At 52.3% G+C, this 17,018-nt stretch overlaps 1 protein-coding gene across 6 annotated transcripts in view; it reads right to left on the bottom strand.

Annotated features, from left to right (window-relative positions):
• Window positions 1-17,018, bottom strand: part of LOC121303092 (ankyrin-1-like) — a 52,847-nt gene that overhangs the window by 10,740 nt on the left and 25,089 nt on the right. For 5 of the 6 annotated variants that reach the window (XM_041233533.1, XM_041233538.1, XM_041233536.1 and 2 more), the window contains 17 exons: window positions 16,875-16,947; window positions 15,908-15,928; window positions 12,983-13,097; window positions 12,398-12,512; window positions 10,777-10,892; window positions 10,272-10,496; window positions 9,831-9,985; window positions 9,475-9,686; window positions 8,521-8,725; window positions 6,819-6,915; window positions 6,298-6,526; window positions 5,474-5,602; window positions 5,230-5,349; window positions 5,037-5,121; window positions 4,164-4,238; window positions 3,634-3,765; window positions 3,168-3,314 (listed from right to left, as the gene is read on the bottom strand). In XM_041233533.1, the coding sequence (XP_041089467.1) occupies window positions 3,168-3,314; window positions 3,634-3,765; window positions 4,164-4,238; window positions 5,037-5,121; window positions 5,230-5,349; window positions 5,474-5,602; window positions 6,298-6,526; window positions 6,819-6,915; window positions 8,521-8,725; window positions 9,475-9,686; window positions 9,831-9,985; window positions 10,272-10,496; window positions 10,777-10,892; window positions 12,398-12,512; window positions 12,983-13,097; window positions 15,908-15,928; window positions 16,875-16,947 (2,251 nt within the window). The remainder of the gene's footprint in view (window positions 1-3,167; window positions 3,315-3,633; window positions 3,766-4,163; window positions 4,239-5,036; window positions 5,122-5,229; window positions 5,350-5,473; window positions 5,603-6,297; window positions 6,527-6,818; window positions 6,916-8,520; window positions 8,726-9,474; window positions 9,687-9,830; window positions 9,986-10,271; window positions 10,497-10,776; window positions 10,893-12,397; window positions 12,513-12,982; window positions 13,098-15,907; window positions 15,929-16,874; window positions 16,948-17,018) is intronic. The other variant, XM_041233531.1, reaches the window with a different exon arrangement.

The following is a 17,018-nucleotide window of genomic DNA, read 5'->3' on the forward strand; positions in this document are numbered from 1 at the left end:
CACATCCCTCGCCAAGTCGTATTCAAAGGCTATGCAGGGAGTGGCACTGCAGTTGATCTGTACTCAGAGGCACTGTCAGCACAAGGGCAGCTACAGTGGGATGCCACTGATAGAATGGTACCACACTGGTATCATATATCGACATAGCAATGATATAACTATGCTATGAACACGCAATCCACACTGCTGGTAATCTACTGCAGTCCCATAGTACCCTATCAGCACCAGTATATATCTGACCACTGTGCAATATCTGCTCCCAATCCATTGTGTTGCCATGGCTGGTAATGCTGGTGTGGTTTCTTTAGGGACTGGGATTGTAATGGGATCCCAAAGTAAGAGACCTGTTCTTCCCTGCTGGTTTCTGTCTCAGAGGCAGGGGAGGGAGGGAGGAGGGGGGTGTTGGCCGCTGGCAGTAACCTGAGCCGATATCTCATCTGTCTGCCTGGGCTGCAGTGCTGAGTGGGCAGGGGGTGTCAGTGACCAGGATTAACTGGAGAGGACACGTCGCCAAGGTCCCCGCGGGCGATGAGCTCTCTAAAAGCGTCCCCAGAGCAGGACAGGGGCTCCGGTTTCTCTATTCAGAGGGTGAGAAGATGTTCTCCCTGTAGGGAAGCATCTGTCACTGGTGTGAATCAGACAGAGACCGCACTGCAGTTCCAGCACAGGCAGACTATAACAGACGCTGGCAATTAGTGGCGCTGGAGTCATCTGATCAAGTCCCATATTGGGCGCCACTGGGTCCAGCTGGTATTGATGGAAATGTTCATCTATCTGCTGGCAGACAGTTTCCATGGTGACCCAGGAGCTTGAACTGCAGCAAACTAGTGGCGCCACCTAGAGGATGCCACAACTTCTCAGGGGGCAGTTATTGTATCCTGCAACTGTTCATTTAATGTAATCAGTGCATGACAATTGCCTACTTAGAATATAACTGCACCACTATAGAGACAGCTAGAACTAAATTAGGAGGTTTTTTTTTTATCTGTTTGGTTAAAGCCTGCAATCGGCTCACTGGTGTCATGAGAAGATGTTAATAATGAGAGAGAGAGAGAGAGAGAGAGAGAGAGAGAGCACCTTCACTCGATTTCCACTGTGTGGCTTCCCCCAAACACAGCAACAGAAAACAAACTCAAACAAATCATCAACAACTCAATAAATTAATACAAATGAAACTCCCTCTGTTGCTGGCTAGAAGGGTTTGGCGTGAGCCGTCCACCAGGGGGAGCCCCACTGCATTTGGGGTCTATTACACAATAAAGACTGCCTGAACCACCCCTCAAAAAAAGTATTCAAATGGTAGCCCCCAGTTTTTTTTTTTGCAAGTTAGGGACATAAACGCTGCACTGGTCGAGTTTAAGAGCAATGCAATAGTATCACCCATTGAAAAAACACACAATGCACAGTGCTGGTAATCCACTGCAGTCCCATAGTACCCTAGCAGTACCAGATGTGCAGTGTGCTAGCGTATCAGGACCGCTCTACTGTTTGTTAACATGGGTCTCTACAGGGCTGACAGTATAATGGAACTTTTCTGTATGGGATAATTCAGAACTTTTGTACAATAAGATGCTATTCCCCTGTCTCAAATGGATGGTATACTCCACTGCACCTCTTTTTATGGACGGCTCACGCTAGCCTTTGGAATATCGGGGGTGGGGACTTGGGAACCCACTTTGTCACTCAGTGGAAGATCTTGAAAGTACATGGCAGATCAGAAGAAGATGATACAGGCAGACAGGCAGGCAGGCAGGCCATGCACAGACACAACGTTAGTACTGGACTGAAATCCACCACGAGACAGAGAGCTCTTTCCTCCCCGAGGGGCGGGTACAGAGCGGGGCAGTCAGTCAGGAGCATGCACTGATCCCAGAGGAGGAGGAGGAGGAGGAGGAAGAGGCGGCCACAGGAGAGATCATTGAGAAAGGATGACAGGGCCAGTCAACATGAGGTCAGAGGAGAGAGGTGACAGGAAGAGAGGGCGGGGCAGGGGGGCGGGCCCGCCGCGCAGCCGCGAGATGACATGTTCGGGGGAAAAAAACACACAGAAAAGGGGACAGTCAGAGAGAGAGAGAGAGAGAGAGAGAGAGAGAGAGAGAGAGAGAGAGAGAGAGAGACAGACAGGAACACGAAACAGTTGCAGCTGGAGCAGTAGAGTCACACCATCAGATGAAACAGCATCCCGCGGGGTCCGTCTCTACACAGCGGGGGCCAGCACTGCAGCTTGCATACGTTCCCTGAAGCTCATTTCAATTCAATCACACACAGCTAGCAAGAGGAAGGCAGCATTCTCTTTCAGATTCCGATTCCCACGAATGCAGTTTAGTACCAGGGTGATGGCATGCAAGGGTTAATTCTAATGCCTCGGTTTATAATCCACGAATCAAGCCGCAAATTAAAACGTGTCTTTTTCCTCTGCTTTTATTTCTCTCCTGGTAACATGACCAGCAGTAAACACAAGTCCTACGCTGCCCTGTATCCGGGTCCTCCCCTGTCTCATTGCTGTGATACTGCACTGTTTCTGATCACATGGTATACCGTGGTTTGTTGCACCGTTGCTATGGTGCAAGTCTAACTCTGATTGGGTGTCTGTATGACGTCATCAACGGGAACATTTCCCTTTCATCGGGTTTCCTTTGGAAGGTTTGTTCCAGTTCTATAGAACTAACAGACAGTTCTGTAGAAGACATTCAGCACTAAAGGGTTCTAAAACGGAACTAGCGATTCCAATCATGTACTAACTGGAACCAAAACTACAACGTACGTTCTAGTGAAAGCAAATACTCGATGAATAAATAAATAAATGAATATACACAGCAGGTTAAGGCTGCAGGGTCCCACAATCCTCTGTGTCTGGATCCAACATTCTGCAGGCCTCGTTGGTATTCTAGTTAGTTTGCATTGTAGCTTTGTTCCCCTAGTCACTCAGCAGTAGGAGGTTATGACGTTCTCAAGCTCTGTTTCAGCTCAGGCAGCAAAGCGTGGGCTGGCAAGGGGGGAGCCCTTGTGCAATGTGTTTAAAAACACATATTGGATATTTTAATATCCCCAAACCCGCGGGGGGCCGGCTGTCACAGCACTGCTTCGCGGGGCAGGGAGGAGGAGGAGGAGAAGGAGGGGGGGTGTGCTGAGGGAATCGGGGGCTCTGGGGGGTCCAGGCTCCTTACCGTTCATTATGGAGGGGGACAGCAGATAGTCTCGCTCAGTGTAGCGGCGGCTGTCTTTCAGCCCGCGAGGCTGCGGTCCAGAGCCCTCTAGCATGTTAACAATGTCTGTGCGGTCAACGCTCTTCAGGGCGGTGTATAAACTCTCCACTGGGCAGGGAGGGAGAAAGAGGGCAGGTCAGTCACGCGCGCGCTCACGCACAAGCACGCACAAGCATGCACACACATTTTTTTCTCGCTGCATACTTTTGCTACACATCTTTCCATTCAGGGATCCCTGTTCACTGTTATTGAAGAACTCCTGATGGAGTCACTCCACTTTCTGCTCCTGACAGGCATTATTAAAAGGGGTTGAGTGTTCTTGCATTGTTCTTTCCCATGCCTGTACCCACCCCTGCGCTTGCCCCTGCTCTGCACTGTGCCCCACCACCATGTGCCCTGCAGTGCTTTGCCCATCTCAGAGACTCACTCTTGGCTCTCTTGCCCTCGCGTGTTGCCCACAGATTCAGCAGGGCGGAGCTCTGCTCCAGCAGGGAGTTGGGGTTCTCCACTCGGATCCTGTTGATGTCATCCACACTGAACTCCAGCTCCCGAGCCAGCTCTGCAGAGACACGCAGACACACAGACAGACAGACAGATACACAGACAGACAGACAGGCACACCCAGACACACGCAGACACGCATGCACAGAGACAGGCAGTCAGTTGGGGGTTGGGGAAAGGCTCCCATGTAATTTAACCCTATAAGTGTCGACCACATGGTCTAACTGCAGACTATTAGAGAAACCTGACCTACAACGCAGGAAGTGATTACTTTAAAGAAAAAAAAGAAAAAGAAAGCAAAGAATCAAGAGCTCTCCAGCATAATGAGAGAGAGAGAGAGAGGAGACCCTGCTGATAGGGCTGGTACAGAGTTCAGATCGAGGGTTTGAAATTCTCAGTTAAAACCCTTCAAGAGTTTATACCTGCTAGTCATTCCTGCGATTCTAGAAGCCTCACCTGCCCAGCTGAGTCCCAGCTGCTCCGATATGAGAGCCATTTTCAACTCTGTCCGCTCCATCGCAGTCTTTGAGGCTGCAGGAGAGAGGGACAAGAGGCAGGGAGAGAGAGAGAGAGGGAGAGAGGGAGACACGGGGAAAGGCAGGGGGTGAGGTAGGGAGGGAGAGAGAGAGAGAGAGAGGGGGAGAGAGGGAGACACGGGGAAAGGCAGGGGGTGAGGTAGGGAGGGAGAGAGAGACAGAGAGGGGGAGGAGGAGATATTGGACAGTTCTTTAAGCAAATTACCATGAAAGTGTTCTGGCCATTAACACATAATTAATCACTCTGCTAGTTACCAAATATTTACTGTCTAAGATATGGCCTGTAACAGTTAATATGAAATCACTCTTTCACAGGTCTTCATAGCTCTGTGTCTGAGTGTCTGGTGTCCAGTGCTAATGGAAGTGTCTGTAGCAGGTGTCCAGTGCTAATGGAAGTGTCTGTAGCAGGTGTCCAGTGCTAATGGAAGTGTCTGTGGCAGGTGTCCAGTGCTAATGGAAGTGTCTGTGGCAGGTGTCCAGTGCTAATGGAAGTGTCTGTGGCAGGTGTCCAGTGCTAATGGAAGTGTCTGTAGCAGGTGTCCAGTGCTAATGGAAGTGTCTGTGGCAGGTGTCCAGTGCTAATGGAAGTGTCTGTAGCAGGTGTCCAGTGCTAATGGAAGTGTCTGTAGCAGGTGTCCAGTGCTAATGGAAGTGTCTGTAGCAGGTGTCCAGTGCTAATGGAAGTGTCTGTGGCAGGTGTCCAGTGCTAATGGAAGTGTCTGTAGCAGGTGTCCAGTGCTAATGGAAGTGTCTATAGCAGGTGTCCAGTGCTAACAGTAGAAGACGTTCTTACCCATGGTGGGCTCGCTCAGGGCGCTGTACCGCTCTCTCAGAGCCAGCGGTGTAAGAGTGCGTCTCCTGTCCTCACTGCCCGCCACCTGAGACACACACACACACAGAGAGGCTGGTCAGGCTGTGAAACGCTCCGCATGTCTTTACAGTCCCAGCCCCTCACTGAAAGGGCTCAGTGCAGGCTGGGGCAGTACCTTGCTGCAGGGAGGCATGCTGATATTGAGGTTGCAGAGCACGTGCTGGCTGTCCTCGTACTTGGTGGGCTTGCGCAGGAAGGAGAGGAATCCCGAGGGGTCCTTGCTGCTGTCCCGCACCTGAGGGGACAGGGGGACACAATCAGCACTGGCACTGTACCAGTAACTCATCCGTTTAGACTGGGTTACTATGGCGATTATTTATATGCAGAATGAATGGGATTTATAATAATAATCGGATCACCTTGACGGACACGGGGAGCCGGTTATCCCGGAACGCCTGGAAGCTGAAGCTGCGGAGCTGCTGAGTGGCTTTCCGAACCGGGATCAGATTCCCGGTGCACTCCAAGTGGAGCGGCATTCCCTCCAGCACCTGCAGGAGACGACAGAGACTCAGTGACGTGTGTCCTCAATGTCCCGTCTCTGTCTCTCTATTTCTGTCTGTCTCTCGCCTTGGCGCCCCTTCCCTCTTTCCTCCCCTTTGCTCTCTCTTTCCTCTGAAGTTCTCATGTTGTTCCAGTCTTATCCTTGATCTTTCCTCTCTTCCCTCAGTTCTCCATCTCCTCCCCTCTCTCCCCTCGGCTGCGTGCCACCTCACTGAAGTTCTCGTGCTGCTCCACAGTCTCCCCTCTTCCCTCACCTCTATGTCCCGGCTGCATGCCATCTCACTGAAGTTCTTGTGCTGCTCCAGAGTCTCCTCTCTCTCCTCTCTCCTCTCTCTCCCCTCTCTCCTCTCTCCTCTCTCCCCTCTCCCCTCACCTCTATGTCCCGGCCACGTGCCACCTCACTGAAGTTCTCGTGCTGCTCCAGAGTCTCCCCTCTCTCCTCTCTCTCCCCTCTCTCCCCTCTTCCCTCTCCCCTCACCTCTATGTCCCGGCCACGTGCCACCTCACTGAAGTTCTCGTGCTGCTCCAGTCTCTCCCCTCTCCCTCTCTCCCTCTCTCCCCCCCCCCCCCCCCCTCCCCTCTCCCCTCACCTCTATGTCCCGGCTGCGTGCCACCTCACTGAAGTTCTCGTGCTGCTCCAGTCTCCCCTCTCCCCTCTCTCCCCTCTCCCCTCTCCCCTCACCTCTATGTCCCGGCTGCGTGCCACCTCAATGAAGTTCTCGTGCTGCTCCAGAGTCTTGTCCACCTTGTCGTCAGTCATGCAGTAGCAGCGCAGTCGACCCTCGCGCGCCTCATTCATTTTGGCGAACACCACGAACTTGGCCATGTAGGGCACAGCTGACAGCTCCCTGTAGAGCAGGTTGGCGAAGCTCACCGCCTCGGCCGTGCGGGGACAGTCTGCCAGCCAGAACCTGAGAGGGGGAGAGGAGCAGCGGGACAGGGCTCAGCGCTCAAGGGAATGGGACGGTGATTTATCCCCTGATCGCTCTGTGTGCCCCGGAGCTCAGCCCAGTGATATGGGACTATAATAAGATATATTTCAGTAAGTCACTTCTCACAGGTCCTGTATTCCACAGTCTGGGTGAGTAGCTGTGAGTTAACAATGGTCTGGCAATGTGGTTAACAGACTCTGTTTAAATCCTAAACAGCTCTGAGTGACTAGGGCCCTGTAACTGACAGCGTGGCAGGCTTGCAGATCCTCACCGTGCCGACACGTTGGTGGTGAAGCTGGCACAGTCCTTGGCGTACATCAGCTTGGTGGTTCCTGTGATATCCTCCCATTGAGCCAGGGCAGTGCCACCTGCAACAGAGAGGCTCAGATCAGAGATGGAAAGACGACCCCATTCCAGGTTTTAATAGCACCCCGATTCGCCCCAGTGGTATGACAGGTATGGTAAAGCATGTATAAAAACATCCATGGGAAAAGCACAGAGGGTTCAAAATGACTGCGCGCATTTCCTGTGGTAAACTTTAATAAGGGTGTTTAGAGCCAAATGTTTTGCATCACCCTGTAGAGTGAATTAATTTCTCTTTGAAAAGTTGAATGAAAGCTGCTGAATAACGCCGTGTTGACTTATTGAATTACACACCAGCGCTTTGTAGTTTTCCAGATACTCAATGAAAACCTTTTTATTAAATGTGACATTTTGCAATCTAGCATGAAATACTGCACTGCTATTATGGCTTCCGGTAGACTTTTGAGATATCATTTTGATTACATGAAGTTCACTAAAACATCTAAATTATGTGTGGGGGACTGGAGACGTGGGGGGGTCCGGGGGCATGGGGTGTGGGGGGGGCGTGGGGTGCGGGGGTCTGGGGTGCCCCCAGGCCCCCGTGGGGGTAAGGGGGGGTGGGGGCCCCCAGACCCCGGGCCCCAGTCCCGCACCCCGTGGCCCCCACACCCCCGCACCTCACGTGGGGTGGGGTGGGGTGTGGGGTCACGGGGTCAGACCCCACACCCCACCGTGGGGCACCCCAGTGCCCAGGCCCCACACCCCCGGGGTGTCACGGGCCCAGGGTGACCCCCGCACCCCACGTGCGGGGTGCACGGCCAGGGGTCCAGGGGGTGTGGGGGCCCCGAGTCACGGGGGTCCCACGCCCCACGTCCCGCACCCCCACACCCCCAGGGGTGTGGGGGTCCGCACCTCACGGGGCAGACCCCACGCCCCACGTCCCGGGTGAGGCCCCACACACCCCGCACCTCACGCCCCAGGGGTGTGGGGGCGTGGAGTGCGGGGGTCTGGGGGGGCGGGGGGTGCACCCCCGCACGTGGGGCCCCAGGGTGTGGGGGCCACGTCCCGGGGTCTGGGGTGCAGGGTGCCACACCCCCGGGGGTGTGGGGGTAACCAGGGGTGGGGGGGCGTGTGCGGGGGGTCTGGGGTGGGGGTGAACCCCCGCACCTCACGCCCGCACCCCCACACCCCCGCACCTCACGGCCCCAGGGGGTGTGGGGGAGTGGACCCCACGTCCCGCACCCCACACACCCCAGGGCCCCACCACCCCCGCACCTCACCCCCCAGACCCCACACCCCGTGCACCCCACGCCCCCAGACCCCACGCCCCACGTCGGGGGTCGTACCCCACAGGGCCCCCACACCCCCAGGCCCCCACACCCCCGGGGGGTGTGGGGGCCAGGACCCCGGGTCCCGCACCCACACCCCCAGGCCCCCACACCCCGCACCTCACGCCCCCAGAGTGCCACACCCCACGTCCACACCCCCAGGGTGTGGGGGCCCCCACACACCCCGCACCTCACGCCCCAGACCCCACACCCGCCCCACCCACGCCCCCAGACCCCACGCCCCACGGTCCCGTACCCCACACATGGGGGCCCCACACCCCCCGCACCCCAGGCCCCCAGGCGGGGGAGCCCTCAGGGTCACTGGGGGCGCGGGGGTCTCACCGATGACGCTGCAGAGCAGGCGCAGGCTGGTGGTGTCCCCCTCCCCTGCGTCCCGCGGGTTCTCTCTCCAGGAGGGGGGCAGCGGGATGCGAAGGCCGATGGGCCGGTGGAACTTCCTCCTGCGTGGCTCCACCGTCACCACCGGGCTGAACGTGGCCTGGTTACCCAGGAGGGTCGTCACCAGCTCGTCCGGGACCGGCTGGGCCTGCAGGGGGAGAGAGGGAGAGGGGGAGAGAGGGAGACAGGGAGAGTGAGAGAGGAAGAAAGGGAGGGGCAGGTGGAGAGAGGGGGAGAGGGGGACCCCTCTCCCCTCTCTCCCCTGTCCCTCTCTCTCCCGGTCCCTCCCGTCCCTCTCCTCCCCCTCCCACTGTCTCTCCCCTCTCTCCCTCCCCGGCCCCCTCTCTTGGAGAGAGAGGAGAGGGAGGGGAGAGGGGGGACCCCACTCCCCTCCCGTTCTCCCATCTCTCCCCTTCCCTCTCTCCTCTCCCCTCCCTCCTCCCCCCCCCTCTCTCCCCTCTCCAGAGAGGGAGGAGGGGAGGGGAGGGGAGGAGAGAGGGAGGGGGAGAGGGAGAGAGGGAGGGGCCTCCTATCTCTCCTCCCCGAGAGAGGAGCTCTCTCAGAGGGAGGGGGCCTCTCCCCTCTCAGTGGGAGATCTCTCCCTCACCTGGAGGGGGAGATGGGGAGGGTCTCGAGATCCCGAGCCACTCAGAGATAGGGAGAGAGGGAGGGGGAGGGGAGGGGGAGAGAGAGGGTAGGTGAGAGAGGGAGAGGGGAGAGAGCGAGGGGCAGGGTGAGAGATGGGAGAGAGCGAGGGGCAGGGTGAGAGATGGGAGAGAGCGAGGGGCAGGGTGAGAGATGGGAGAGAGCGAGGGGCAGGGTGAGAGACAGGAGAGAGCAAGGGGCAGGGTGAGAGATGGGAGAGAGCGAGGGGCAGTGAAGGGCTCTCAGCATTACCTGCAGGCCGAGCCGCACTCTCTTGGTCACAGCTGTCTCTGGGAAGGTGGCCTGGACCAATGGGATCAGCCTGTTGCAGAGCACGCCCCCCTCCGGTCCAATCATATCGCACGCCTGCTGGATGCGGGACACCACAGCGAAGTACAGCGGGAAGTCCGTGGAAATTATCCTGCGGACTCTCTTCTTATCCAGCTCCAGCTGACTCTCCAGGTCTGGAAAACAGCAACATGCAGAGCTGAGAGACAGGCGAGTGCTTGGTCTCAGTGCAGTGTCTCAGTGTCTCAGTGTTCAGTGTCTCAGTGTCTCAGTGCTCAGTGTCTCAGTGCTCAGTGTCGAGTGTTTGGGTCAGCGCTCACCCTCGTCCATGCCGTTCAGGATGGTCTCCAGCAGGTCCTCTCCATATTTGTTGCGATGCTCCTTCCAGGTGGAGCCGTTCTCACTGCGCAGGACCACCAGCTCTCGATCCCCCTGGCCCAGAGAGGCAAAGTGAGGGATCTCCACAATCACAGGCCTGCAACAGCAGCAGACATCATAGTCAAAACATAGCGCAGCGGCACAGCACAGAGACACAGCAATACAGCACAGCGAGACAGCACAGAGACACAGCACAGCACAGCGAGACAGCACAGAGACACAGCACAGCACAGAGGCACAGCACAGCACAGCGAGACAACACAGAGACACAGCACAGCGAGACAGCACAGAGACACAGCACAGCACAGCGAGACAGCACAGAGACACAGCACAGCACAGAGACACAGCACAGAGGTTGTGCACGGCCCTCACTACACACTCACCCCAGGAAGTGTGCTCCAGCCGGCCCCAGGGATATGATGCGGCTGGCCAGCCCCTCCCCCTCCACCAGGGAGGGCGGGGTGGGGAGTTTCTGCGGTTTGATGAGGCGGCAGGTGATGCGGGTGGGGGCTGCACAGGTCCGGGGCGGGATGATCACTCGCAGACCGTTGTGCCGACTGCCGCGCATCGACCCTCCACGAGCGTCCACCATGAAACTGACCAGGAAGCTGCCAGGGAAACAGGGAAGCAGCACACACCGCGACTCAGCAAGCAATGTGAGCGATCCCGTCGGGGCGACGAATCGCCTTTAACGAAAACAAGCATCTGCACCCCGTGACTCTCGCTCAAATGCAAAGCACATTTGCACAAAGGATTAAAGGGATCCACTGTCTGTGAAGTAGCCCTTTAATTCACTTGAAGTATTCAAGCGATCAAATTGGTGTTCTGCTTAATTCGGTGTAAATAACTGCCACCACCCCCCCCCGCCATGCAGCGTGTAGCTCTCACCCAGTGTGTATGGGACTGGCCACGGGGCTCACGTTGTCCGAGGTCTCTGTGGCTGGGCTGCTGGGGATCAGCGAGTCCTCATCGTATTCCTTGGGCAGGGGGTGCATCGGGATTTGCTGTTGAAAACAAGCAGAGGGGGGAACCTCACACAGGGACAAGCCAGTGTCTGCAGATCCCAGTCAAGCTAATAAACAGCAGCCATGCTTCACAAGGGAAAGTCTTTGGAAACGACGGAGATCTGGGATCGTTCTACCCAGTTCATATTGCTGACGCTTCGTTTCCCCGATATGAAAGACACACAGGACATGGTAAACTAGTTTATTTATTTATTTGTTTACTGGTTTTTCTCCCAGTTTGAAATGTCAAATTGTATTTTTTTAGTCTCAGCTCACAGCCACCACCCCAACGCTGTCTCAGGAGCGGCGAAGGCGAACGCACGCTGTCCTCCAGAACGTGTACCATCAGCCAACCGCTTTCACTCTGCAGGCCCGCCGTGCAGCCAACCCAGAGCTGCACTGTCCTCCGACGCTGGCCTGCAGGTGCGCGGTGAGCCAAGGACACCCTGGCCGACCTGATCCCTCCCCTCCGGGGCGACGCTCGGCCAATTGTGCGCCGCCCCCTGGGAGCTCCCGTCCACGGTCGGCTGTGGAAGAGCCTGGACTCGAACCGCCGATGCGCCGCTCGGGAGCACCCCCCTCCCCCATATCCGTTCCTCCAATGAGAACTACAGCCATGACCCTTTCCCCTCCTGCATGAGAGCGGTCACATGATGAATGCAGAGACACTGACGACATGTGAGTGACAGGAAAAGCAGCAATGGGCAGAGTGTGGAGGCTTCTGGGAGTTGGAGTCCTCACTCTCTGGCGCTGCTTCTCAGGGATCCTGCTTTTCGTTTGACTCACGTGTTTTCAATGTCTCTGCGCTCATCACAGGACCTCTCTCGGGAGGGCTAAAAAAAAAATGAAAAAAACATTTAAAACATGCAATTCATCTTTAACATTACAGAAATGAGGGACCTACTTAGCGATGGTAATAATATTAGAGAGAGAGAGAGAGAGAGAGAGAGAGAGAGAGAGAGAGAGAGAGAGAGAGAGAGAGAGAGAGAGAGAGAAGAGAGAGAGGGAGAGAGGGAGAGGCTTTCTGTTCTGGGCAGACGGAGACCCTTTCCAGTTAGAACTCCACATCCATTCTGCTTCATACAGTGAAACCTGCTGAATAACGTCATATTGAACCACACACCGCTTTGGAGTGCTCCCAAGCACTTGAAAAATTATCAGAAACTCACTTGATTACATGATGTTTAATGAAAGATCTAAATTATATTCATGTAGTTTGTTTTTTTTAAATGATCATCTCAAGCCCGACATTCTTGGTGATGCAGAACTTTTGGCCAGAGCAGTACAAGATGATTCTCTATCCTGTGCTGTGAATCAACAGACAGGATTGTGCCATGCACTTTCTAATGTATTAATTACATTTACACAAAAGCATCGCAAAGCAGAAACAAAAGAACAAACCACAACACACACATTTTATTATTAATAATAATAATAATAATAATAATAATAATAATAATAATAATAATAATAATAATAATAATAATAATAATAATAATAATATCATTAGTATAGAGTGCAGTGTCAAATACCTGCTCCATATGAACTATATCCTGTTCTTTCAGAATGACCGTTTCTGGAGAGACGCAGGGGATTCTGGGAAGGATCGGGGAATATGGCCTGTGAAAGTAACGACAATGCCCTTAGCACGCTGCTGAACGCTGGAATGAGATGCCCGAGTCACTGGCCAGGCAACAAACAGACAAACAAGGACAGCAAAGCAATCTGTTTAGTACGGACTAGATCTCTTTCGTGATTCTGAGCAATGCTAAACAGACCCTTCTACACGCTTACCGCGGAGATGTTGTCGTTCACAGTGCATGTACCACAGCTTGCCCTGTTTTTATCTCTGGGCTTTTCTGTTGGTTATTTTATGCCTCTGTTTTCACGATGGTAAACTTTTCTAAAGGGTCAACAGCAAGAGGGATTTTAATGAATGATAAACTGTTAGTAATACCCGTTGCCCGAGGGCCGCGGGACTTTTCAAAGAGATCAGACTCTGCAGTGAACCTGTGAGCGCTGTGTCAGACCTCCTTCTGAAGGTGTCAGTGTGACGCTATACTCAAGGAGCCCCCCCCCGTGATCCTTACGCTGTGACCAGCCCGCTCTCCAGAGTCTTCTTGGGGGACAGGAAGTCATCATCCTGGTCCTTGAGGTCATCCAGCTGCATGTATTTAGCTCCATCTCCTCCCAGCAGCTCCTCTCCTGCAGAGCACAGAGCTGTCAGACAGAGAGACAGAGACACGCAGGCCTGGCCGAGACGCAGGGGCTCGCCAGGGGCTCAGGACCAGAAGCAACACGTGCAGCGAATTGGAGGGCCCCAGATGGTACTTGAGTGACGGGTGTGAGTTATAGGTGCCATGGTATGAATGCATGCTCCCTCATTTTGTGAGTTTTAACAAACAAGTCCGTCATTAACGCTCTTTTGCGAGCATCCCGCGCAGCTCGAAGAGTGACACGGCAGGGACTGCATCGGCGCAGTTCTAACGGGAGGAACCGCCTAGATACATGCGCTCAGAACAATCAAGACCCCCGAAGACGGCTAGATATTTGATCAAAAACCGATTTGTTTCATTATTGTGCGCTTGAAAAACGGATTCAACCAAGTTTTTATAAACTGTAATGAGCTTTAACTATTCAGTGGAGTTTGAAGATATCCATGTCTTCTGCACAGTGTCCTATCTAGTGATTCTTGGATCTCAATGGTCTGGAATGTGTTCCCTGTCTCATATACAGATCTCTGTGGCCTCAGCAGAGTTTTGCGAAGAGGTATCTCGTGTATTCTGGAGTATCAATCCACAGGAGGAGTCCTATCTAGCACCCAAGGGATGTCTTTGGTCTACCGAATGTTTTTGGCAGGAGGTCTAGTTCTTCACAGGATATCTATGGTGTAATTGTTATTATGCTTTATCTAGCACATCAGATGTCTCTATCCTGTAAACCGAATCAGATTTCTCTGCAGGTGTGCTGAGATATTGATGGTATATATGGAGGGATTTTTTTCCCCAGGATCTGTTCTATCTAGAAATCCTGACATATCTATTGGTCTGCAGAATGTGTTTTGCAGGCAGTGTCCGATCTAGTCTGTGAAGTGTGGGTTGGTGGTCCTTCCTCCCCAGAAAGCCCCGCCCCTAGAAATACATTATTCATGAGCTGCTTTTACTTTTGAGCCAATCACTGGAGACCAACAAAATCTACACAGCAACTTCCAAACGAGAGACAGATACACACACATCACAGGGCTAAACATCTAGGCGGACCTCACGGCTACAGACAACGACACGGGGCTAAAGACGGGACCACAGCATGCAGCATTGAAACGCCATGAAGTGTTCGTCTCCTCCTCCACGTTTCATTTTGGTTTCAAGATTTCAACTGTAAATATACAGTAACACTTATGAGAGAAAAAAAAAGGGTGCTGTTGTTTTACTTACCCAGTGAGCAGTACTAGCCACAGAGCGGACTTCAGCGCTAAAAGAAAAACTACGTTAACGCAGCTGTTTCTGAGCAAGCGCGTTTGCAAAGTGCAGGACGCACTGCAATGACAGAGGCATTGCCAACTTACTGAGGACTTCCCATGCGTGCACTAGAGCAAGATCTGAGACAGATACTTTAGCAGGACAGCAGCCGCTTGCTGTGTCTCCCATGGAAAACCCGACCTCCGCACAGACGGGTAAATGATGCGTAAAGTAAAAATGACACGACACAACTTCCCAGGCCAAATCAGAGTCATAATGCGAGTCGACATGCAAAACTTTTCTTACTGAATTAAAAAAAACAATACACCACCACCCAAACAGTCAGACAACAGAATAAAGCAGCACTTGAGAATCCGGGAGTGCAGAACTGGAAACGAAGCGTCTCTCTAGCGCTTCTGGACGTAAATCAAACAGAGGGCTGCTAAGGGTTACAATAGCTTTAACAGTGCGCTGTGGCTGGGTTATTTTATCACAAAACAAAATGATTTGAAAACAAAACAAAACGCAAACCAAAATTAAACCCAGGCTTTTCGTTATCCTGAAACACTTCATGACATCACCGTGTGGGTAGACTCGCCGACAGAGAGACAAACAGACAGGCAGATGGACGTGATATTAGTAAGCATGAATATGCAGGTTTAGTAAAATGCATGAGAATGTAATATTAATCCTAAATACCTTTGAGGGACTGAGCGACAGCAACTTCATTAAGGGAAACGCTCTCAGATTAGCACGCTCTTTTAAAAAGCCGAGGCTAATGTATTTCTGCGTGTTTGAATGGGTTACACAGTATATAGGAAGGGGGCAGTATACTTGCGCTATACATCCCTAACTCGTATAGCTCAGGTCGCTCTCTATACAAAGTGAGTAGGAATTTAGAAAGGAGTTCTCTTTGCTGTGTCTGTCTACAGCAGCGTTGCAACCACTGTCACTACCAGCAGAGGGCAGAAGCAGCATGTCAAATCACAGCCGGGAAATCCTGTTCTTGATTTTAAAACGTTAGCCGTTCCCAGTGTGCCACGCTTCAGTTTCCAGCTCGTTTATCCTGCAGCCCTTTTATTAATTACAAGAAAAGGTTGTTTTTTTTTTTTCTTTTCTGTTGCTTCCTCTGTTGGTGGATGCTAATGATAACTTAGACTGACACTGAACTGCCCAAATCCGTCTGTTAATGAAACCGCACTGTTAATTCAAAGTTTCTAAACGGGTAACGAGACTGACTGCTTTTAGAAAGCAAGGATCCTGCACTGAAGTCAGCCGTGTGCTTTTTAAATTTTACTCTACAAACTCAACACCTGCTGTTTGAAAGCTTTCCGTAGAGAACAGCCACTCACACACACACTCGCTCACTCACACACTCACTCACACATCCACTCACATGCGCACTCACCCACTCCCTCACTCCCACGCTGAGCTGCGATCCGCATGAGAAGAGTGGGTTACAGAACATGCACATGGATCAGGAACTCTGAGCGAGGAAAGAGCTTGAAATGAAGTCACTAAAACCTACTGAAACAATGCAGAAAGGGCTTTTCATACCTAGAGTTAGCTGTGCAATCCCTAAAAAGAGCAAGAAAACCAGGGTTTAGTTTTCACCACAGGCGGAGATAGAAACAGACAGCAGATTATTACTGACAGCCGCCCAGCTCCTCCAGGTGAGAAACCTCCAGCAGCAGTGTGTGTGGATGGCTGGGTATTCACCGCTATCTAAACCTGGACACAACACTGAGGCAATCCCGCACGCTCTTACAGCTCTGGCATCACCACCCTACAGAAAGAACCCGTTTTGCTTCATAAAGTCGAACGAAAGCTGCTGAATGACGTGACGTTAACATATTGAATTGCACACAGCCGCTTTGTAGTTTACCATATACTCGACGAAAAAATCTGAAAGAAATACTAGACTTTTAGCAGTTTCTCTGACTGCATGATTAAATAGAATATCTTAAATTATGTCCATATATATATATATATATATATATATATATATATATATATATATATATATATATATATATATATATTTTTTTTTAACAATCCTAGAATTCTAGGTGATGCAAAACGTTTGTCTGGAGCTGTGGAAGTGAAGACAACGTGAGGGCCCTCACACAATACTAGCATTGCCGTCTGCAGTCAAACAGGCAAAGCCGTGCAGCAGCACCATCCTGCAGCTCACACTGTATACAGAAAGGCTCACACAGGAGGCAGGAGGACCCTGCTGTGCTGTCAATGGGACCCTTTGTGACGTCCACATTCTCCAAACTGTACAGTCTTGTTTTACTGCAGAAGAAGCAGATCTGCTATCCCAATGCAAATATTATGAAGCGTTTCAAATATTAAGGTAGGCAGAATATATCACACACACACACACATATATATATATATATATATATATATATATAGATATATATATATATTATATATATATTCTGAATGAATAATTTGTTAAATTTTAATAAAACAAATTGAAATCTCCAGCACCCCACCCCCACACCCACACTCTCACCTTCGTCCTCTGAAACATCCAGAACCTCGTCCACTGTCTCTGGGAAGCTCATGCGATGCTTCTCAGTGGTGCTCTGAAACACACACACACACAAAGAGTTTGTTAAAAGACAGCTCTTCAAGATGGAATCGCATCTTTCCCCTG

This window comes from Polyodon spathula, chromosome 31 (assembly GCF_017654505.1).
Source record: "Polyodon spathula isolate WHYD16114869_AA chromosome 31, ASM1765450v1, whole genome shotgun sequence".
NCBI lineage: Eukaryota > Metazoa > Chordata > Actinopteri > Acipenseriformes > Polyodontidae > Polyodon > Polyodon spathula.